A 21656-nucleotide genomic window follows, 5' to 3' on the forward strand; every position below is an offset into this window, starting at 1 on the left:
ATTCTGGGTAAAACATCCCCTCTAGTTCCTGTCTAGTCCGAGGAACTTTCCATTCGGAGATGCTGAATTCTGGGGCTGCTGGTGCTTCTTCATTGCTCTTCTGTGCCAGAACATCCCCTCTGTGAGCATCCCTTGGGACCAAACCTTTCTTGGTCCATTCCCTCGGCCTTTAAGGCCCAGAACAAGTCCCGGAGCTTTCCCGGTGTCTCAGCCCCGAGATCTCTCCCTCACTCAGTGTTTCTGGTATCCTCAGAACCTTCCTAAAGACTTGTGCACCAGCACGTAACTGCAGAAATATGTATGCATGTATTGGATTTAACAAATATTTCTGCCATGTTTAACATACATTGGACTACTTGCCATCTAGGGGGGGATGTGGGGGAAGGGAAGGGATTGGAACACAAGGTTTTGCAAGGGCTGATGTTGAAGAGTTGTCCACGTGTTATGTTTTGAAAAATAGAAATCTTTAATTTAAAAAAAAAAAAGAAGAAACCGAGCCAAAAAAAAAAAAAAAAAAAAGACATGCACAGATGCTCTTCCCTTCCAGCCTCATGTGCCTCATTTCTTTGACTTCTCCAGGTCTTGACACTAGGATTCATTTATAATTTATAATAGCTGGGATTTGTATAGATCTTTAAGGTTTGCAAACTTTTCCACACACATTATTTCATTCGCTCACAGGATTACTGATTTAGAGCTGGAAGAGATTTTCAAAGGTCATCTGGTTCAACCGCCTCATCATATAATGACAAAGGAATCACAAAGGGGAAAAAAGCAGACCATAATTCAGGTTCAGGTCCTCTGCCTCTTCCCACATCACCCAGTTCTGGGAGGCTGTATAAGCATCGCATTGTTTGGGCTGCCTTACCCAGAGAAAGCTCTTCTGGGCCAGGATCCAGGAGCCAGCAGTAACAACTGATGGTATTATGGTCCCGGCTCTCTGTGGCCCTCCTGGTCACAACAAAGAATGCTATCATCTAGGTATCCTATCCATTATATAGAAATTCTTCTCCTGTGCCCTTACCCTTTTGATGAAAGTGCAGAAAGGCCATGGGTTTGGATTAAAAAAAAAAAACTTTATTTACAGAAATTACAAAATAAACCACAAGATACATTATTTTTTCAGGAAGACTGGGTGCTCCCTCCTCCCACCCTTAAAATAACTTATATAAAAAATTAAAAGCCCTAGGACATAAAGTAGGGATTAGGAGTTGGGCCCAGAGCTGGAAGCACCTTTGATGTAGCAAGGATTGGGGAGAGCCTGGCTCCTCTATTTCCCTCCCATTTGGGGACTGCCTCCCTAATAAACTCTTTGATCCTAGATCTGTAGCATCTCTACTTTTGTCAAATCCACCTCCCCAACCCCAGCCCTTCCCCCTCAGGGTTTCCATTTGACACTATTGGGTCAAACAAAGCCAATGCCACGATCTCTTGGGCACTTTATACTCCCAACATTCTCCAGCAGCTTCTGACCCTGGGCCAAAGTTGGGAGGTAGGATGGGGTTAGGTTGTTATAACAACCCATGGGGATCAGGGGAGAGAATGTTTGGGTTAGAGAAATGAGGTGATTTGGGGTTATTGCAATGTTCCAATGTTCATCTGCTTGGGTCTAGGGGAATAAGACCCTGTGCTATCTTCCCATCCAGGGAGCTGGGTTGTTTGGGGGCTCAGCCCTCAGAGTGATGAAGTTGTAGAGTCCACCACTTCCCGGCCATTACATACTGTAGGAACAAACTGGGAGCCAGAGCCTAGGGAGAGAAAGCAGAGAAGTCAGTGGTGGGGACAAGGCGTTTCATGAATCACATAGGCCAGAACAGAGCATCTACTCTCTAAGGGGGGGTGCTTTCTTAGGCTCAGAGGAGGAATCTTCTCTGTGGTGGTGAATTTCAGGGAAGGTTCAAAGGGTCTTTGAACTAGGGGTCTTCTGCTACAGAGACCTCTCTTTTTAACTCCTTTTTTTCTGTTATATTCTCAGTGAACAATCATTCTAATTCTTTCAAAAAATAAAATAAGATCACAATATGGTGACCTGAGAATGTCTTTAGAGTTCAAGAGAATAAAGGAAAATGAACTGGAGGGGAGGGGGCATAACAGGGCAAAAAAATCGAGGGACGAGTGAGTATAGACTACGTTCTGGTGGGAGACTGGGATTCAGGAATGAGGAATAACCTATGACCCTAAGGAATACATATGGGAATTCTGTGATGATGGGAGGGAGGAGGGGGTGGATAGAGCTCTCGGTCTGGGAGCGCCAGAAAGTCCAGGGTGCACAGACTGACCGTGGGAGATGCTGGAGCCAGCAGCTGTGACACTGAAGCGGCTGGTAGGTGCTCGGTGGGTGACTACATTCTTCTGTGGCTGGAAGAGGATGATGTGAAGCTTGGGGGTAAAGAGGCAGCCTAGGACCACGGAGCCGCTGAGGCTGACAGACACACACATGGTTGTGGTCTGCACCTGGAGGGGAGGACCAGGAGTCAGGGCTTCTGTGTTGCAAGCCTCCCCCCTTCCTCCACCCACACAGAGACCAACCCATCTCACTCCTTGGGGGTCCCATTATAACATCAGAGTTAGATTTTGGAGTGGAGAATGCTATAATATTGTTCTTACTCATAAAGGAGCATGGGAACAGAAGGTTGAGACCCAGGGTGTTAGCCTGAAGAAAAGAAGGTTTAGGGGGTCATGAAAACTGTCTTCAAATTGCACATGTTTACCATATATTGGATTACTTGCTGTCTGGTGGGGAAGGGAGAAAAATTGGGAACACAAGGTTTTGCAAGAATAAATGTTGAAAACTGTATTTTGAAAATAAAAAGCCATTATTAAAAAAAAAAAAGAAAGAAAGCTGTCTTTAGTATCTGAAGGTCCGTTGTATAGAAAAGGGGTATGGATGAGGAACATATCACATCTGTGACTGGGAAAGAATCCACATCACAAGGTCGCAGTGATCATAAAAAGACCAAATAGACAATTTTGATTACATAAAATTAAAAATCTTCTGCGTGAACAAAATCAATTTGGGAAAAACATCTCTGCAAGGGTTATTGGAGCCAGCTTGGCCAAGTTTGCAAGCCCCAATTGCTCAATTTTCAGTCTAGACTTCAGAAAGGGATGGACAAAATGCTGATAATGTAAATTAAACTTAAAAGTGTGTCCTGCATACATTTTCCCTTGAAGAACTGGCTGGCAAAAACATTTACCAGGATACTACTGAAATGGGGAAATGATAAAAGCCTGATATTCACAGGTATAAAAGGAACTGACACAGACCCATGACTTAAGAGCCATATCCTAGTGTATAAATGGTCAACGGATATGAACAAATGATTTTCTAAAGAATTTCAAGCTATGACTGACCATGGGGAACCATTCTCCAAACCGTTAAAAATAAGAGAAATACATAAATAAAAGTAAAACAACTCTGAGGTCTCATCCCAGCCCTGCACATTAACAAGGGTGACACAAATTGGCAACATTCACACAAGTTCTCAAAATTGGCATGATCCTTGATCACTGAAAATATCCAATCAATCAGTTGCTAAATCCTGTCATTCCCCCCAACCCTGCAACATCTCTTATATATGTCCCCTTCTCTCCACTCCCACAATCACCGCCCTAGTTCAAGTCCCTTTCGTTTCTTTTCCTGAAATAATGAAATAATCTGCTTTGTCTCTTCCCAATGCAATCTATCCTCCACAATCCTCTGAAAATATCATCCCACTATTCAATAAATTCTAGTGGTTCCCTCTGACTTCTAGGATCACACATAAACACATCTTTGTGGTGTTTAAAGAGCTTCACAATCTAGCACCTTATCTTTTCAGAGAATCCTTGATCTTCCTCAAGCATCATCTCTTGTAGGATGACTTTTCTGGTCCTCCCTTTCCACTCTCCATATGCTTCCATGTCCTTCTCATTTAAAGCTACCTTCCATCTATGCTGTATTTATTTTGCATGCACCAATTTTAATGATAATGTTGTTTTCCTTTTAAAATCCTTGAGGATAGGGACAATATTTTTCCTTTTTCTTTGTATTCCTAGCACTCAGTAAAGTGTCTGGCATACAGTAAATGCTTAATAAATGTTTGTTGATTGATTATGGGAAAGCAGGAATACTAGCACACTCTATTAAAGCTTTGAACTGCTACAACACTTCTGGATAAAAATTTAGAATCATATGAGAAAAATAACTGAAATATACATATTTTTAAACTTGGTGATGTAATTAGGCATATACCCAAAGGGAGTCAAAGACAAGAAAGAAGAGATTCTTTGTCTTAATTGCTGTCCAGCCTTAAAATGGGGTGTTGCCTCAATCAAACCGAGACTCGTTGAAGACTTTAGCTTAAAAGATGCCCATCTCCAGTCGTCCTGATTTATATTTGCCACTGGCCCCAGATGGCTCTGGTGGGGAAAGTGAGGCAGGTGCCCTTGCACAGCCCTCCCTCATTTAAATCCAAGCCACTTGCATGTCATGGCTTCACTCCCCTGATGTCATAGCCATCTTCGAGAATGAAGGACAAACAACAACAAAGGCAGAAACAACAAAATGTTCAGAGCAACACTTTTGTGGTAACAAAATATTGGAAAGAGTGAGCTTTGATTAATTAGGGAACCAAACGAACTATGGTATGAATATTATGGGATATTATCATGCCACCAGACATGACAAATATAGAAATTGAGAGAAGCGTGAGAAAAGTTGAATGAACTTAAAAGACTCAGAAGAAAAAGAACAAGGTACACAAAAGCTGTAAATGAATAAAAATAAACCGAACTCAAAGTTAACTGGAGAAAAAATAACCAGATCAATAACGGTCCAGGAGAACAGTTCATCAAATATAGAGCCTTCCTCTGAGTAGAGCTGGGAGAATAAGTACAGAATACCATCAATATTGTCAGATGCGGTCACAGGGCCAGTTGTTTTTGTTTAGCTGTTTTTCTTCCTATAAAGGAGGGTTCAATGCTGATGGGGTGAGGGTAGATCCAGAAATGACAGTGATTTAAAACCAAAAGAAATAAAAAAGTTCTATTTAAAAATAAAAAAGTCAGTATTATAGAAGAATAAGAGAAGGAAGAAAAGGGAGAAAAAAGGAAAGAAAAAAAGGAAGGAAGAAAAGCAGGAAAGAAGGAAGAAAGAATGAATGAAAGGAAGGAAGGAAGGAAAGAAAAAAGAGAGGGAGGACGAAAAGAAGGAAAGGAGAGAGGGAGGAAGAGAGGAAAAAAGAAAGGGAGAAAGGAAGAAAGGGTGGAGGAATAGGAAAAGGGAAAGAAAGAAAAAGAGAAAAAAGTTAAAGAAAAAGAGAAGAAAAAGAAAGGAAGAAATGGAGGGAATAATGGAAAGAAGGAAGGAAAGAAGTAGAGATGAAAAAAAGAAAACGAGAATAGAATGAAAGAAAAAGAATAAAAAGAAAGAAGAGCAGCAGGAAGAAGGAAAGGAAGAAAAGGAGGGAGGGAGAAAGGAAAGAAGGAGAGACAAAAAAGAGCAAAAGAAAAAGAGAAAAAAGGAAGGAAAAGAAACATAGGAGGTAGATAGATAGACAGACAGATAGATCCAGTTCTGCTTGGTGCAAAAGGACGGAACTGGGACCAGGGAGGATCCGAGGGATCAGGGAAGGCAGATTTCAGCTTTGTATGTTAGAATTTCCTACCAAGTAGAACTACACAACAAAGAAACGGGCAGCCTTGGAGTTAAGCTCCCATCACTACAAGTACTTGAGCAGAATATATGCCAGGCATGGTGTGGGAGGGCTTCCAGCATCAGATAGAACTCAGCCAGATAATAACGACCGGGGACACTTGTGCCCAGATTCAGGGCTTGCTAAGCACTGTACGGCCGCCCCTGTGAGACAGATGCCATCGGAGACACATTTTGCAGGGGAGGCTGCCCAGAGGGCTTGGGTGACCCTGCCATGTTGCACAGCCAGGAGAGATCAGCCCTGAGATCCGAGTACCGGTCGCTCCACTAGCTCCCAACTCAGCTGGAAGAAAGGTCCCTTCCAACTCCATTGTTCTGGAGCGAGACATGACCTTACTTAGTTCTAACATGAAAGAGCCTCGGGGTCAGAAGACTTGCATTTGAGGTCCAGTCTTTAGGACAGGTGAGGAAACTGAGTCCATCCAAAGCCCCAGTGGAGGGGGTGAAGGAAGCTGCTTTGAAGGGTTCCTGCTGTTTGAGTTAGCAGTCAGAGACAGCAATTGTCATTCATGCTTGAGGACGGAGGAATCCATGGGCCAAGGGAAAGTCTGGGGGCAGATGGAGGAGGAAGGGTTCTAGAAATTACCTGCGCACCCTCCTCCCCAGACTGAGGCGCCCAGGAGGACTGAAATAGCTTAGGGAATCCTAACTTCCCTCCTCCAGCATGCACTGGCCTTAAGGAGGATTTAAATCTCATCTCAGACACTTAATAGATGTGGGACGCTGGAAATCACTCAGCTCGGTGCCTCCGAATCTCTTCTTATATAACATGAGGGGGCCGGATCTTTCCCCTCGAGTTCCTCTGGGCTCCAACGACGTGGTCCTGCGCCCCCCATTCGTACCTTTCTCTCGGTTTTCTCTCCCCCCACTCTTTTCTCCCATACATTTCTCCTACTTCCATGTGCCTTTCTCTGGCCCGCGCCCTCTACAGATGGGCGCTTGGGGCAGCCGGGCACCCCTTGTTCCTTATGTGTGTCCCAATGTCCAGCACGTGCCGGGCACCTGCGGCCATTTAATAAATGCTTCCCATTGGCGGATCTGACAGGAAAACCCTGGACTTGAATTCCGGAGCTGCCAGTAGCTTTGTAACATTTCTCCATAGATCACTTTGTTTCCCTGAGTTTCCTCATCTGTAAAATGGGGATAATAACCCTCGTGTGGGAAAGTAAATGAGGAAAAAAGGAAACTGGATCGGCAGTGAGGGAGGAGCTACAGGCGCCAACTATTTCCGCTTCATCTCTCTGCGCCCGCACCTTGCTCCCGCTGTCCCCCGGAACCCTTCCGCTTTTTTTCTTTTCTTTCTTTCTTTTTTTTTTTGCTGAGGCAATTGGGGCTAAGCGACTTGCCCGGAGTCACACAGCTGGGAAGTGTTGAGTATCTGACTTCAGGGCTGGTGCTCTGTCCACTGCGCCCCCTTCCTCTTCCCCTCCCCCCCTTCAGTTGGCGGCTCCTCTCACGCTTTCGGTCTTAGTGGGTCCTGTCCCTGACAATCGCTAGCAGCGGGACCCTTAACCCCGTTTGCCTCCGTTTCCTCATCGGCAACATGGCCGACCGCGGCACCTCTCTGCGGAGAACACCCCGCGGGGTTTCGGCGCCCCCTCCTTCCTTCCCCCTCCCCCCCCCGCCCCCTTACCCTGTAGTCGCTGGAGGTGACGTAGAAGATGGGCAGGAAGGCCAGCCAGATGATGCACGTGGTGTACATGGTGAAGCCGATGAACTTGGCCTCGTTGAAGTTCTCGGGACACTTGCGGGTCTTGAAGGCGTAGAGCGTGCAGAGCGCGATGAGCAGCACGTTGTAGGCCAGGGAGGCCAGCATGCTGGAGTCGCGGTGGTTGCAGCGCAGCGTCACCACCTCCCTGCGCTCGGGGCCCGTCTCCTTGCCCGTGCCCGGCGCCTCCACCAGCAGCCACACGGTCACGATCAGCAGCTGGCCGGAGATGAGCGCCAGGCAGATGGCCACCTGCGAGGCGGGGCTGATGAAGCGCGGGCGCCGCGCGCCGTCGCGGGCCCCGCCGCCGAAAATGCGCGCGATGCGGTTGGTCTTGGTGAGCAGCGCCGAGTAGCAGACGGAGAAGGCGGTGCCCAGGCCGAGCCGGCGCAGGGCGCACACCGCCGTGGAGGGCTTGGCGATGAACACGAACGTCATGGAGTAGCAGAGCAGGACGCCGGCCAGCAGGATGTAGCAGAGCTCCCGGCCCGACGCTTTGACCACGGGGGTCCCGTTGTGGCGGACGAAGACCCCGAGCACGAAGAGCGTGGCCACGAAGCCCAGGCAGGAGATGGTGACCGGGCCCAGCGCCCACGCGTCCCCCCAGCGGATGTACTCCTGGGGCAGCTCGAAGCAGCCCGACAGGCTGGCGTTGGGCCAGTAGCCCAGGCCGCAGTCGGTGCAGGTGAACTCGTCCCGCAGGTACTCGTAGGGCTGGCAGGGGATGCAGAGCCAGCAGCACACGTCCCCAGGCTGCACGCTCTTCATCTCGTTCTTCAGGCAGGGCTCGCTGCAGCGCGAGGCGGGCGGGGCGCCGCCCGGGCTCGAGGCCCACGGGATGAGGCCGGTGTCCAGGCTCAGGCCCTCGGCCCAGTAGCCCACCTTGCGGTAGCGGTAGCGGCCGCTGGCGGCGCGGAGGTACGTGAAGATGTTGTAGCGGCCGATGCCGTCGCCGAAGCGGTCGAAGCGCACCTCGCTGTGGGTGTCGGCCGGGCGGAACGGTGCTGCCGGGGAAGCGAAGGGAGGAAGGGAAGTGAGTCCCCGCTTTAGAGCCCTCGACCAGCCCTAACCCAGCCCGAGGCCCTCTCTCCTTGAACCTAAGCCTCTCCAGGCTCCGGACCAACCCCAACTCACTTCGCAGATGAGGAAACTGAGTCCACCCGGAGCCCAGTTTTTCATTTTTTTTGCTGAGGCAATTGGGGTTAAGTGACTTGCCCAGGGCCACCCAGCTAGGAAGACCCGACCCTACCTCTAAACCTAATCTCGCTTGATAAATGAGGAAATTGAGACCATCCAAAATCCAGTGGAGGGTTTTTTAAATTAAAAAAAAAGATTTTAAATTTGTTTCCCCCTCCTAAGGCATTTGGGGTTAAGTGACTTGTCCAGGGTCACCCAGCTAGGAAGCAGTAAGTGTCTGAGGTAAGATTTGAACTCAGGCCCTCCTGACGCTCTTGGCCGTGATATTAGTTGGGCAGAATATGCTGTTTGAGTTAGCTCACTGCTCATAGTTCATAGACCCACCCTAAGCACAAGCCCAAACTGGGATGACTTTAATTCAGTTATTGAACCGTAGGCTTGACTCAGCCTCAACTCCCAGCAATTCTAAGGTTCGCTGTCTCTGTATAAATATGTACACATATTGGATTAGGAAGTAATCTTCTCATACACCTGGGGGGAAGCATCTATATGTATTTCAACATATTTAACACGTATGGGACTACCTGCCATCTGGGGGACGGGGTGGGGGGAAGGAAGGGAAAAGTTGGCACAGAAGGCTTTGCAAGGGTCAGTGCTGAAAAATCACCATGCATATGTCTTGTAAATAAAAAGCTTTAATTAAAAAAAATAAGAGAAAAAACCTTACCCAGTCTCCCAAATGATCCCATACCGACACCCCACCCAACCCTCGACTCTAATGTCTAATGCTTCATTCCCAACTCCGGTGTGTATCAATTCCTACTCTGCTGAGAATACCCTGTCACTTTTATTCTTCTGGACCTCAATTTGTTCATCTCTAAAACGGGTATAATAATATTGACTATACTTGGGAAGCTCAAATGACATCATATCCACAAAACCCTTTGCCAATTTGAAAGCCAGATTGAAATGGCAGCTGTCATTACTTCTGCCCTCTGCGGCCAAGTAAAGAAAAGCTTCTTTTTGCTTGCTCCTGCTGGCCCTTCAGCTACTTGCAGACTGATTGGTTCTCCCTGACACATCTCTCCTCTGGGCCAAACACCCCCAGTTCCTTCCGGGATCTATGTATCCATGGTCTCCATATTCTCAGCATGTGGGCCATCTTCCTCTGGTTGGGTCCCAGCTGGTTAGTGCCCTACGGAAGACCTGATGCTTGGAATAAATAGCAGACTTCTCACCTCTCTGCCCGGGTTATCAATGCAAACTAAGCTCATTCGTTAATTAAGTTAATTAATGCATCTTTTGTCTCCTGATTATTAACAACAATAGCTAGCATCTGTAAAGCACTTTAGGGCTTATAAAATGCTTGCAAATAGGATCCTATTTTATCCTCACAAACAGCCCAGGCAGGTGGGAGCTCTGATTGCTTCCATCTTACTGATGGAGAGGGGTCAAGTGACTTGTTTGGCATTGCACAGCTAAGAACTGTCTGAAGACTGATTTGAACTTGGGTTTTCTTGATTTTGTATTAAGCTTTCTCTCTCTCTCTCTCCATTATTATTATTATTATTATTATTATTATTATTATTATTATTATTTTGCTGAGGCAGTTGGGGTTAAGTGACTTGCCCAGGGTCACACAGCCAGAAAGTGTTAAGTGTCTGAGGCCATATTTGAACTCAGGTCCTCCTGACTTCAGGGCTGGTGCTTTATCCACTGCGCCACCTACCTGCCCCCTCTATATTTTTGAAAGAAATAAATTTAAACTTTCGAAGGTGTCCTGTTAGAAAGTAATCTTCTCATACACCTGGATGGAAGTATCTATATGGAAGCCAAGCCATCAGACAGACGGTCATCCCAGTCATCCAAACCCCTGCTGCTTATCTAGCTTGGCCTTTGGCTCAGTGTTCATTGTACTTGACCTTTCCCTCCAAACAAACCGGCCCCCTTGCTAGCTGCCCCAGTCTTCCTCTGTGCTTTCTTTGTGTGTATTTGGGCGGGCTATCCATCTCTTATGCACAGGCAGTGCAGCTTAGGAGAAATGGTGCTGACTGGGGATCAGACAGCTGGCCCTTCGGCTCATTGGCATGTGGATTTGGGCCGAGGAAATAACTTGACTTCTCGGGCCAGTGATATGGTCAACTGCGAAATGAGATTTGGGTAACGTGGCCTCTGAGATTCCTCCCAGATCTGTATCTAGAACTCATTCCTTCCTCATCTCCACACACTGAAATTTTCTCTTCCTTCCTTCCAGGCCCTCCTCAGGTGGTATGGGAAGAGTCATTCTCCATCTGCTTTCTGTACTCCCAAGGTTATATTCATTCTTGATATTACAGAGTTCTCCTAATAGCATCACCTGAGGAGGGCCTGAACAGAAGGGAAAATTTCAGTGTGTGGAGATGAGGAAGGAATGAGTTCTAGATACAGATCTGGGAGGAATCTCAGAGGCCATCTTACCCAAATCTTCCTCCTGGTTCTCCAGTCAATGAAAAGGCACTCTCCTTCGGCTTGTTTTCCTCACATTTTGTCTGGCTCTCCCCCACCTCTCTCCCTACCCCACCGACTCACATTATATCCTCTCTATTAGACTATAATTCCTGGGAAAGTAACCATGCTAATTTTTTTTAACATCTCTGTATCCTTAGGACCAGGTCAGGGTATTGCACATGATAGGCACTTAATAAATGTTGAAAAATGGAATCGACACATTACCATCAAACTTGACATTGAGCATGAAGTCTTTGTAGAGCCGCTTCCCGTTGACCGGCCGCATGGCGTCACAGAGATGGGTCGTGTTGGGACACAAGGCCTGGTGCATGTTGTGCAGGCTGTGAGCCATGGCGTACACAGCATTGACCACAAACATGATTTTGGACTCCTGCTCGAAGGGTCCCGTCTTGAGCGAGTGGCCCCCACAGTCCCTCCGGCGGAAGCTACAGCCAAATTTCTGCTCCCAGAATTCTCTAAACCAAGGGTTCCGGCTGTTGTTCCACGGATCAAGGGCTCGAAAGTAGGTGGCAAAGTCACTGATGGGATAGGAGGCCAGCTCGATGGTGAGGGCCCCCTCTGCTGCTCCCTCATTGCCGGCCACCACACTTTCCAGGGCCCCCCAGCCGTCACTGGCCACCCAGGTGAAGGAGGCATTGAGGCGCTGGGCAGCGGCCAGAAGCTCCCGGGCATCCTCCGAGCGAGCAAACACCACAGCCACGCGGGCACTGGGCTTCTGCATCAGAGCCCGAACCACCCCCTCAAAGGCAGCCCTGCTCATGGCTCGGCCCACCTTCTCCGAAGTGGCCACGCAGATGTTGCGGGCTCGGGCTTCCAGCTCAAAGGCCTCGATGCCAGTCTCCCCGTAGTCACCCTCTGAGGCCACGGTAGAGACGTAGGTCCAGTTGAAGAAGCGGAGGATCTCAGCCATGGCCTTGGCCTGGTAGAAATCTGGAGGCACCGTGCGAGCAAAGTAATCATAACGGGACTTGTCGCTGAGCTTAGCGCTGGTTGACGCATAACTGATCTGCGGGATCTGGAAAAGCCGGAGGAGGTTGGCTACCTGGAAGAGAGAGCAGGGGACCAAGAAGGGTCCCGAGTTTCAGACTGAATGATTTATTTGATATCTGCTGGGGATCAAATCAGGTTCCTAGCTGACTCACTCCCTGGAAAGGACCTCCCAAGGAATCTCTCCATTCCTCCACCCTTCCCACCCTGCTTCTTGAGCTTTAGTGACCTGCTCCCACTATCACTGATCTAGCTTTTCCTCATCCAGGTCCTTCTCACAGTCCCCGTTTTATTGGCAGGACTTAAGTTTCCCTCCCCTAGAGCCCCAGGGGTCTTGCTTCTTACTCTAGAAGTCTGTTCCCTCCAGTGAGAGACTAAGTTCTAACCTTTTCTTTCTCAGTGGTTGGATAGAAATGAGCAATCTAGATGAAGATCGCTGAGTCAGAGTCACTCTTGTGACCTCATAGATGACCCTGTAAAACCTTTTCAGACCAGGCCAGAGATGCTTAAACTAAGGTCAAGAAGACGACTGAACCATCATCTGTCTGGAAGTCATGGGAAGTCTGCTCTCTGTAAGGGATGGACCAGGGGTGGTGGGCAAGAGCCTGGAGGTCCTCATAATTTCAGGGAGGAGAGGGCTGATTTGAACCAAGGGCTGATCTTCCCTGAGGTAGGGGGAAGGACCAGTTTAACTCTGGAGATCCCTGAGCAAATCCACAAGGGGGGTTTTGGGTCCCTTAGAGTCTGGGCTGGGGTGTGAGGTGTTGGGCAGATTTGTTTCCTCCTCTTCACCCCACCTTCTCCCTCTCCTTCCTCCAAGTCGACACAAAAAAAGAAAAAGAAGGAGCCAGAAAGAGAAGAATCAGAAAAGGCAGAAGATAAAGAGGTAGGCATCTTGGAGGAGGCAGGATTTTTGCTTTGAGTTGGATAGCCCGAGGGAACAGTAGAGTGATTAGGAAATAGGAAAGAGAAAGAGTTTATTTGTTTTAATTAAGAAGACTATAGCAAGAGATTTGGGAGAAAGGTTTAAAGAGGAGGATTGATGGAGAATCCATAACTGAGCTTGATGGGATGAGAGCTGGCCAGGAAAAGAGAAGGAAGAGAAGGGAAGAGGGGAGAAAAGAACAAAAAAGTAGAGGAAAGAGAGAGAAAAAAGAAGAATGGGAGGAGGCAAGAAGGAAAAGAAAAGAAAAAAGGAAAGCTGGTGAAAAAAGTGGGAGAGAGAAGGAAGATGGAGAGCAGAGAGGGGCAAAGGGAGATGAGAGTTAGAAAATATAGAAGGAAGTACATAGCTGCCCTCTTCAATTCAAGTTGTCAAGCCAAATACAGTTCAGGATATTGAAAGAATTGATGGATGTGATAGTTGAGTCATTAGGAACTGTCCATGAACTTGGATTTTGTGAGCAGCTACAGTACTAGAGGAAAGCAGATACTCAGATTTGGGAGAAGGGAGAAAAGAAGAATAGAGCATACAAGCTTTGGGCAGTGGGGGGAGGGAGGTAGACTGTATAATTAAAGGACTAGTTTGGGAATATCTGGAAAGGAAAGCAATGGAAGCCAGTAACTTCAAGACATTGTGCCAAAGTAGGCTCATTCCTTTTTTTGACAGAATAATTGGACTGGCAGATCAGGTAGTTGTGGTCAACTGATAATTGACCTTGATTGGACAAAGTCTCTTCCAGACAAGATAGAGAATTGTGGGTTAGGCAATAGTATTAAGTAGAGTTTGAGCTGGTTAAATATCTGGATCTAAAGAGTGGTCTGTGAGCTCCTCAGGAGTCCATAGAACTATACTGTTATCCATCTGGTCAGTTAAGGATCCCTTAGAGCTGTAGAAGAGGCTGGTGTCTAGAACAAAGGATGTGGTGGGTTTGCTCTCAGCAGATCCTATAGAGAATTGTGCAGAGCACCACACTAAAGGAAGGATGTTTAACCAGCCGGGGGAGCATGATCAGGATTTGGGAGACTGAAGAGCATGTCACAAAAGGATTGGTTGAAGGAATGGAGCTGTTTAGTTAGGAGAAGAAAACCCTTGCGGTTGGAGGGGAAGACATGACCCTCCATTTGATTTATTTGAATCTGGAGGGAAAACTAAAAGTAATGATTTGAAAGTGTAAAGAGGCAGATTTTCTCCTCTGGAAAAGGGAGAACTTCTGAACAATTAGGGCTCTCCAAAGGTGAAATGGATTGTCTCCAAAAACAATGAGTTTTCCTCCTTCATTTGAAATCTTTAAGTGACAAATGGATGACCCCTTGTTGGGAACGTTGCCTAGAGATTCTTGATCTGGTCAGCTATGAGTTTGGGCAAGGTGATGTTTAAGGGTCCTTCCAGGCCTGAGGAGAGAATGGAAAAGAGAGGGAGAGGAGAAGGAGGAGAAAAGATGGGTGGAAAGGAAGAGGAAAAAGAGAAAGAATGGGGAGAAGAGAAAATAGGGAGGAGAGGTGTGTGTGTGTGTGTGTGTGAGAGAGAGAGAGAGAGAGAGAGAGAGAGAGAGAGAGAGATCTGAGAGAGGAGAAGAGGAGGAGAAGAAGAGAAGGAGGAGGAGAAAATAGAAAAGAATGGGGTAGAGGAATGGGAATAGGAAAGGATGGGGAGGAAAGAAGAGAAGAAAAGGGAAAGAGAAAAAGAAAGGGAAAGAATGGGAAGAGGGGGAGAGGAGACAGAGGCAGAAAGAAGAAAAGGAGAGCGAATAGGAAGACTGAGGAGGGAAGAGGCAAGGGAAAGAACAGAATAAGAGGAGCAGGAATTAGGGAGAAGGGAAGCAGAGAAAGGAGGAGAGAAGAGGACTGTAGGGGAAATGAGATGGGAGAAGCAGGGGGATTGCCGAGAAGATAGCGGCCGGGTTAGGGGGAATGAAGAAAAGGCTTAAGATTCGTGCATCCCGGCTAAGGCACAGGGTCAAGGCCGGCCGGGAGAAAGACCGCCTCCCCCCTCTCTACCCAGGACAAGAAGACCGAGGCCGCCATCAAGATCCAGGCCTGGTGGAGGGGCCTGCTGGTGCGCCGGGCGCTGCTGCACGCAGCGCTCCGAGCCTGGATCATTCAGTGCTGGTGGCGGGCTGCGCTGGCCCGGGCCCTGGACAAGCGACGCCGGACCATGCTGCTGCTCTACTCGCGGCAGGAGGGCGCCGTGGTCAAGCTGCAGGCGCGGGCGCGCATGTGGCGCATTCGCCGCTGCTTCTGCCGGGCGCGGGCGGCCGCCTGCATCATCCAGGCGTACTGGCGCTGGTACGCCAGCCGGCACCGCAAGCTGGAGAGCAACCACACGACGGCGGAGCACTTGGAGATCGATATAAAGATTCTGGTTTAGAAATTCCGGGGCCCTACGGACTGGGGTAGCGGGGAGGGACCCCGGCGGACTCTACCTCTTTCAATAAAGAGTATGGACTGGACTGGTCCGCCTCAGCCCGGTCCTCCCTTCAGCCTCTGCTCCACGGTCCCAGGCCCCGGGGAGCCCTGGACTCGGGACCGGCAAGGACCTCGGAGAGAGCAACAGCAGAGAGGAGACAGAATCTGCTCAAGTTTAGGCAGGTCAGGCGGGTCCCTTTCCTTCCTCCCCAGAGAAGATCCCCGCCCTTCCCCAGCCTTCTGACTTAATTTATAGGAGACTCCTCCACATTGTCTCCAAAGGGAAAGCGAAGGGCCCTTCTGCCCCTTCCTCCCCAAGCAGAGTAAGTCCTGGAGTCTTCGCTCCCAGCACGTTTCAGTTAGGAACAGCAGCCCTCTTTCCTTGGCTTTTCTCCCTCCCTCTGCCTCAGGCTGTACTTTGCACAGCTACTGCGAGTCTTGGGGTGGGGCCAGCTGGGTTTTGGGGGTCTGTCCTTGGCAAAGGACCACCGCCTGGTGGAGTGCCTTAGGGACTGGACAGCTCCAGCTGAGAATGAGGTAGCTGGCAATGAGAGGGGTGGGGGAAGGGAAAGAAGGGGAAACCCTGGTCCTGGACCTGTGTCCCCAAGGGCCAGAATGGCAGATGGCAAGAGCAGACAAGACCTCAGCTGGGCCTGCATTGGCTCACCCCTCCCCAGGGGCCTCCAAAACAGGATTCCCTCTTCAAACCTTCAGACAGAGCTAGATGCTGAGGGAAGGAGAAAGGAACTGATGTATGTGTGTATGTATGTATGCAGACATGTGCATGTATGTATATGGATGGCCTGGCTGCCTCCTGCACATGTGGGCGTACCTGCTATAAGGGTGTCTTCCCATTCCAACATCTCCCCTTATATCCCAACCCTCTGCTTCCCACTTCTTTCCCTCCCACTCATCCTATCCAGGCATCTGTCGACCCATCTCTCCGTGTTTCAGTCTTTGTCTGGCCTTTCTTTCTGCTTCCATCTCTAAGTTGTCTTCCGTCTTTGAGTCTGTCTCTGTTTTCTGTCTCCAACTTTCTCTGGGAATCCCGGTCTCTCACTACCTGTTTCTGTTTCTATTCAGAAGTATCAGTGAAATACTGGAAAAAACACAGGGCGGGATGTCATGAAGGCTAGATCAAATCTTGCCCGAGATACTAGTTCAGTGGCCATTGGCAAATGACTCCACCCTTAGGACTCAGATTTCTTCTAAAACTTGGAGAGCCTCTGCCTCCCGAGGTGGTTTTGAGGATCAAATTCGGTCCATTCTTCTTTTCCTGGTTTCCTTTTTTTTTTTTTTTTTTTTTTTTTTTTGCTTTGTCCCTGTGTTCTCCAATCTCTACTTTTCTCCTCTCCCTCCCACCCCAAGTGTTTCTTGCCGGGTATTTCCATTTCACGATGCGTCTTGCTATCTCGATCCCTATTTCTCCGGCTCTCTCCTTCTCCCTGTTTTGCCCCATCCCTGTTACCTGAATCCTGCCCGTTGAGTCTGCCTCTTCATCTCTCCTTCCACCACACCCTTTGTGTCTGTGTCTTTCTCTGTCTCTGTTTTCTCCCTCTCTGTCTCCATGAGGGCTATCTAAAAATGAATGGGCTCTTCGGAAGCTCTTCCAGCAAAGGCTACGAGCAGCTCCCTCCCCCCCAATGTAAGAGGAATGGATTGGACTAGATGCCCACCGAGAGACCTTCGGGAGGCTGAGATTCTGCGCTATCACTTCTCAGTCTTCTCCCTCTCTCTCATACCCGGCTCTCGGTGAATCGCTCTCCCCAGCTCTCTACTGTACACACGCTCCCTCTCTGCCTCGGACTCCTTTTGCTGTTTCTCCTTCTACCACCTTCTCTGTTGCGGTGTTTTATTGTCTCTGTATCTCTGTTTTATTGTCTCTGTCTGCGTCTTTAGTCTTCCGTCTCCCGTGTCTGTGCCCCTCCCGGCCCGCCTTCGCCCTCGCCCCCGGACAAGACCCCTCCACCCCTGCCCGGACCCTCCTCCCCGCGGACCTGGATAGAGACGTCGCTGTAGGAGCCGCCGATGACGCCGGTGATGGCTGTGGGAGGCTCGCCGTGGATGGCGTAGGAGCCGTCGGGGCACACGTGGCGGGAGCCCGGGGCGCCGCGGCTGAGGGAGGCGCGCACGAAGTCCAGGGCCTGCTCCAATGCGTGCGTGTCGGTGGAGCAGCTGTCGAGGATGTGCGCGCCCAGGCGCACGCCGGGGAGCAGCCGCGGGTCGCCGTTGATGCGGTCCAGGGCGAAGAGCATGGCTTCCAGTCGCTGCACCCCGCGCTGTTCGTTCACGGGGCCGCCGCACTCCCCGTTCCCCCCAGCCCCCGGGACCCCTTTCTGGTGCACCGGGAACAGCCCGCCCAGAACCAGGTCCCCCGCCAGGCTTAGGGTCTTCTTGCCTGGGCTCCCCGCTCCCGCCTCGCCCCCACCCTCGGCTCCCCACGGCAGCAGCAGCAGCAGCAGCAGCAGCAGCAAAGGCAGAATTGGCCCCATTTGGAGGGCACCTGACCGAGGCCCGGGATGGGGCCAGGGAGAGGAGACAGAGAAAAAAGAAGGGACAGAAGACAAAAGGAAAAGAGAAATGGGGAGAATGAAAGGGAGAAAGAGAAGAGGTTCAGGAAGAGAAAGGGAAGAAAGAAAGGGAGGAAAGAAGAGAATGGGGAGCAGAGATGGGAATCAGAAGAGGAGAGGGAGAGGAGAAAAGATAAACAAAGAGAAAGGGGAGGTGTGAGGGGGAGGAGGAGAAGGAAGAGGAGGAGAGGAGAAGTGATGGGAGAAATAGGTAGGGTGAGGAGAAAGGAGAGAAAAACAGAAAAGGGAGGAGAGAGAAAAGGAAGATGAAACAGGTAGGCAGGTTGGGAAGAGAAAGAGAAAGGAGGAAAAGAAATAATGAAAAGCTAGAGAAGACAGAAATGAGGAAAGAGAAGGAAGATGGGGCAAAAATCACTGGGAAGAGAAGGAAAGAGGACTTTAGATGAAAGTGAAGAAATAGGAAGCAGTGGGTTGGGAAAAAACCTAATAGGCTAGAGTGAAAAAAGACAGAGTGAGGATTAAAAGGAGTGGGAGAGGAGAGAAAGCAGAGAACAGCACCTGCAGAGAGACAGAAACATGGAAGCTGGGTGAAAGGGAAAACCCAGTGGGCTTCCCTTACACTCCCACCTCACATATTCAATCACACAAGAGAAATGAGAGTTTGTCCTCCCTCCTGTGAATCCAGGACCAGAGGAGAAAAAAAACCCATTATTCATCAAGCTAAAGGGGTGACAGTGACTGACTTCTGACCTATTTCCTGGGGTCCCATTTCTTCCTCTTCCCTTCAGTTGAACACTATGTGGTCCCTGATCTTTTCCAGGGCCTGACATAATGGGGAAGGAGAAGTGGGGAGAGGAGAAAGAGGAAAGGAGAGAGAGAGAGAAGAGAGAGAGAGAGAGAGAGAGAGAGAAGAGAGAAAAAAGAGCGAGAGAGAGTGAGAGAGCGAGAGAGAGCGAGAGAGAGAGAGAGAGAGAGAGAGAGAGAGAGAGAGAGAGAGCGAGAGAGAGAGAGATTGAGAATTTCTCAACTGGGCCTGGAAAAGGAGACAAGGCCTTGGTCAGAAATGGAGGGCAAATGGTACAACATTCTTAGATACCTGGTATAAAAAGCACAGTCTCTGGTAAGGACCTCACCATAACATCACTGTATGCTGAGAATCCCTGATCTGGGTGGTTCAGTATCTGGGCAATGCCTAGGCAGAGGCTCTTTTAAGAGGAAGAGGCCTAGGACAAAGCTGGATGAACCCAGAGGTCTTTCCAGTATCATATGGTCCCCTTCCAGAATGTTTTTGCTTATGGATTCCCAATAATGGATGGGAGCAGGGGGACGAAAGAGAAGTCAGGCATTTCAAGCTCCTGTAGAGTTGACTGTTTTGGCCGAGTGACTGTGTACAGGTGTATATGGCTGCCTGTGGACATACAGGTGGGTGTGTCTATGCGTTTGTGCATGTCTTTTTCAATGTGTGATCAGATTTGTGTGTGTGTCGGGATGTGTGATTCAGGTCAGAGATGTGCAAGTTGGTTAGTTCCTACACTTTCCCTGAGGCATCACAAAAGCACCAAAGGCTAGGTCTAGGTCCTGTCTGTTACCCTCAGGTATAAGGGTGGGGTCAAGGAAGGGAGATGCTGTTTCAGTGACTCAGTTTCCTCAGCTTGGCAAATATCTCCATCTATCCCTGGCTCCTCTCCCCCTAACCCCCAGTCTAAACAATTTTGCTGAAGAGTTCTTTGTCACCAGCACACACACAGCTCTCCCTACTCACATCCACACAGACTTCTTGATGCTCATACACAGTCTTGCAGCTACATGTACACACCACTTCCCTGGAAAGTGTCACCTTCCCATGGTACATGACTCGGGAAACTGAGGTCCAGGGAAAGGAGGTACTTGTTCGGGGTCACCTAGTTAGATTTGAAGTGTTCTGACGATCCAACCCAAGGTTTCTGACGTCCCCTAGGGTCACCTGTCCTTAACTGTTTTCTATCTTCCTTGGGGGAGCCTAATCTCTGTCCCCCTATTTATATATACAGGGTTAACCCCCTTCTCTCCATAAGGGAATATAAGACACTGTGAGGATCCAGGAATAGGAGGAGAGACAGAGAAATGGAGGAGGCGGAATTAGAGACTCTAGACACGGGGGATCCAAAAGGGGTGACAATCAGAGAAGGGGGGAATGGACGTGGGGGAGGGGGAACAGGAGGAAGGAAGAGAGACGGGAATGGGGGAGAGACAAGAGAAAGAAACCAGAAGTGGGAGACAGGGAGGGGGTTGAAAGGACAAGGAAAAAGACAGAACCGGGGGTGTGGGGGAGAGATTCAGAGACGCTGACGGGGGAGAGGTGGCCTGAGAAAATGACAGACACTGAAGGGAGACAGAGGCAGTGATGGAGGGACCCAGCCTGAGTCAGAGCCCTGAGGTAGAAGAGGAAGGCAGGACGGGGCTCATCTTCTCCACCTTCGGGGCTCTTGGGACTGGGACAGGGCGGCCCTGCAGGCTCGCCTTACCTGCCTCGGCTCTGAAGAGACGGAGCTCAGCTCGGCGGGCTGTTTGGCTTCTGGGTTCCTGGCTTCCCCGTCTGGCTCCGGCTCCGGCTCCGGCCCGGGCTCCGAGCCGCTCTCCTGCCGCCCAGCTCTCCCCGCCGCTTTCATTCCCGCCCGCCCCGCCCCCGGCCCCTCCTCCCCTTTCCTCCCTGCTGGCTCTGCCCGCTCCGTCACTCCTCAGGCCCCCCCTTTCCCTCTCCTTTCTCCCCTTACCTTCTCCAGCGGCCCCCCAGCCCTTCCTTTCTCCGACTTCTCCCCCTGCTCGCTGCTCCTCCCTCCGGCTACCTCTCCAGCCCTCCCAGCTCCGGAGCTGTCCGGGCCCAGGTGCTGAACTCTAAACTAGGGGGCCTTGGTGATGCCTTTGGAGCCCTGCCCAGGGACCGGCCGTCCCCGAGTGCCCCTCTCCTCATCCTGGACTCATCCCTCGGTCCCACACTGGCCACTTTCCATCCTCTGGCCCCAAGACCCTCCATCCTCTGGCCCCCAGCACCTATGGCCTATGCCCCTGCCCAATGGCACCCACTTCTCCCTGGAGAGGAAGACCAGGCTCACTGTGAGGGCAGCTGAGGGCGTTGGGGTCACCCCCTGTGCCCCCACTGTGCCCCTCACCCCTTGTCTTCCCTGGAGGTTGAGCTGCAGTAACCAGGAGACAGACAGGAAGATGCAGGGGGCCGGGGTCCCTCTGTCAGTTCATGGGACTTTTATCTGTAAGTGACTGTGCGCGTGGGTGTACTACAGACATGTTCTGGGACCTGTCCTTTCCCTCTTCTGACAGCCTGATGCTCTGAGACGTTCCCGGGACTCGGGTAACACGTGTCAAAGGGCTTGAGGGGCTTCTCCATGTACATTGTTCCTGCTCACAAGGGGGCCTGGCCGTGCCCAGCCTGCAAGTGTCCTGGCGTCTGCATATGCAGGATCACAAATGTGTGTCTGTACATGTGTGAGCCAGAGGGCAGGAAGCCATGGCCCTGCCTCCTCCTCTCCACCAGCAGGCGGCTTTGCAGGCAGCCCGACTCCGTCCTTGTCCAGGTCTGGGACAGGGAGAGGAGGGAGTGGAGGAGCACTTCTCTCTTTCCTTCAGCTCCCAGGCCCGAAAATGGGGATCCAGGTTTCCCATGAGATAGCTGGGTGGCAGATCAGCCTTGGGATGGGAGTAAGGTAGGAAGATATGGAGGACAAACCCAGGCTTTCATGTGCAAGAC

The 21656-nt window shown here is 50.1% G+C and overlaps 2 protein-coding genes across 4 annotated transcripts; one reads left to right on the forward strand and one right to left on the reverse strand.

Moving 5' to 3' along the window:
* Window positions 1-1055: 1055 nt before the first annotated feature.
* Window positions 1056-20548, reverse strand: GRM2 (glutamate metabotropic receptor 2). The gene is made up of 6 exons (XM_051985604.1): window positions 20419-20548; window positions 17381-18472; window positions 11253-12090; window positions 7329-8407; window positions 2280-2454; window positions 1056-1748 (listed from the first exon to the last, which is right to left on the reverse strand). The coding sequence occupies exons 2-6, from the start codon at window positions 17873-17875 to the stop codon at window positions 1675-1677; spliced, it is 2661 nt and encodes an 886-aa protein (XP_051841564.1). The 5' UTR covers window positions 17876-18472; window positions 20419-20548; the 3' UTR covers window positions 1056-1674.
* On the forward strand, window positions 12504-15427 carry LOC127554237 (IQ domain-containing protein F6-like). Of its 3 annotated transcripts, none has more exons than XM_051985614.1 (3): window positions 12504-12705; window positions 12856-12921; window positions 14980-15427. In XM_051985614.1, the coding sequence occupies exons 1-3, from the start codon at window positions 12538-12540 to the stop codon at window positions 15343-15345; spliced, it is 600 nt and encodes a 199-aa protein (XP_051841574.1). In that variant the 5' UTR covers window positions 12504-12537; the 3' UTR covers window positions 15346-15427. The 3 variants fall into 3 exon arrangements, with proteins under 3 accessions (XP_051841574.1, XP_051841584.1, XP_051841594.1); XM_051985634.1 differs by having other exon boundaries at window positions 12540-12607; XM_051985624.1 differs by lacking the exon at window positions 12856-12921.
* Window positions 20549-21656: the final 1108 nt, after the last annotated feature.

This window comes from Antechinus flavipes, chromosome 1 (assembly GCF_016432865.1).
Source record: "Antechinus flavipes isolate AdamAnt ecotype Samford, QLD, Australia chromosome 1, AdamAnt_v2, whole genome shotgun sequence".
Taxonomy (NCBI): Eukaryota; Metazoa; Chordata; class Mammalia; order Dasyuromorphia; family Dasyuridae; genus Antechinus; species Antechinus flavipes.

Coding starts and splice junctions, on each gene's coding strand:
- GRM2 (XM_051985604.1), bottom strand. CDS start 17,875: ATGGGGCCAATTCTGCCTTTGCTGCTGCTGCTGCTGCTGCTGCTGCTG. Junction 8,408..11,252: donor GCTCAATGTCAAGTTTGATG/GTAATGTGTCGA, acceptor CTTCCCCGGCAG/CACCGTTCCGCCCGGCCGAC. Junction 1,749..2,279: donor TGGCTCCAGCATCTCCCACG/GTCAGTCTGTGC, acceptor TTCTCTCCCTAG/GCTCTGGCTCCCAGTTTGTT.
- LOC127554237 (XM_051985614.1), top strand. CDS start 12,538: ATGCTTAAACTAAGGTCAAGAAGACGACTGAACCATCATCTGTCTGGA. Junction 12,706..12,855: donor AAGGGCTGATCTTCCCTGAG/GTAGGGGGAAGG, acceptor CCTTCCTCCAAG/TCGACACAAAAAAAGAAAAA. Junction 12,922..14,979: donor AAAAGGCAGAAGATAAAGAG/GTAGGCATCTTG, acceptor CTCTCTACCCAG/GACAAGAAGACCGAGGCCGC.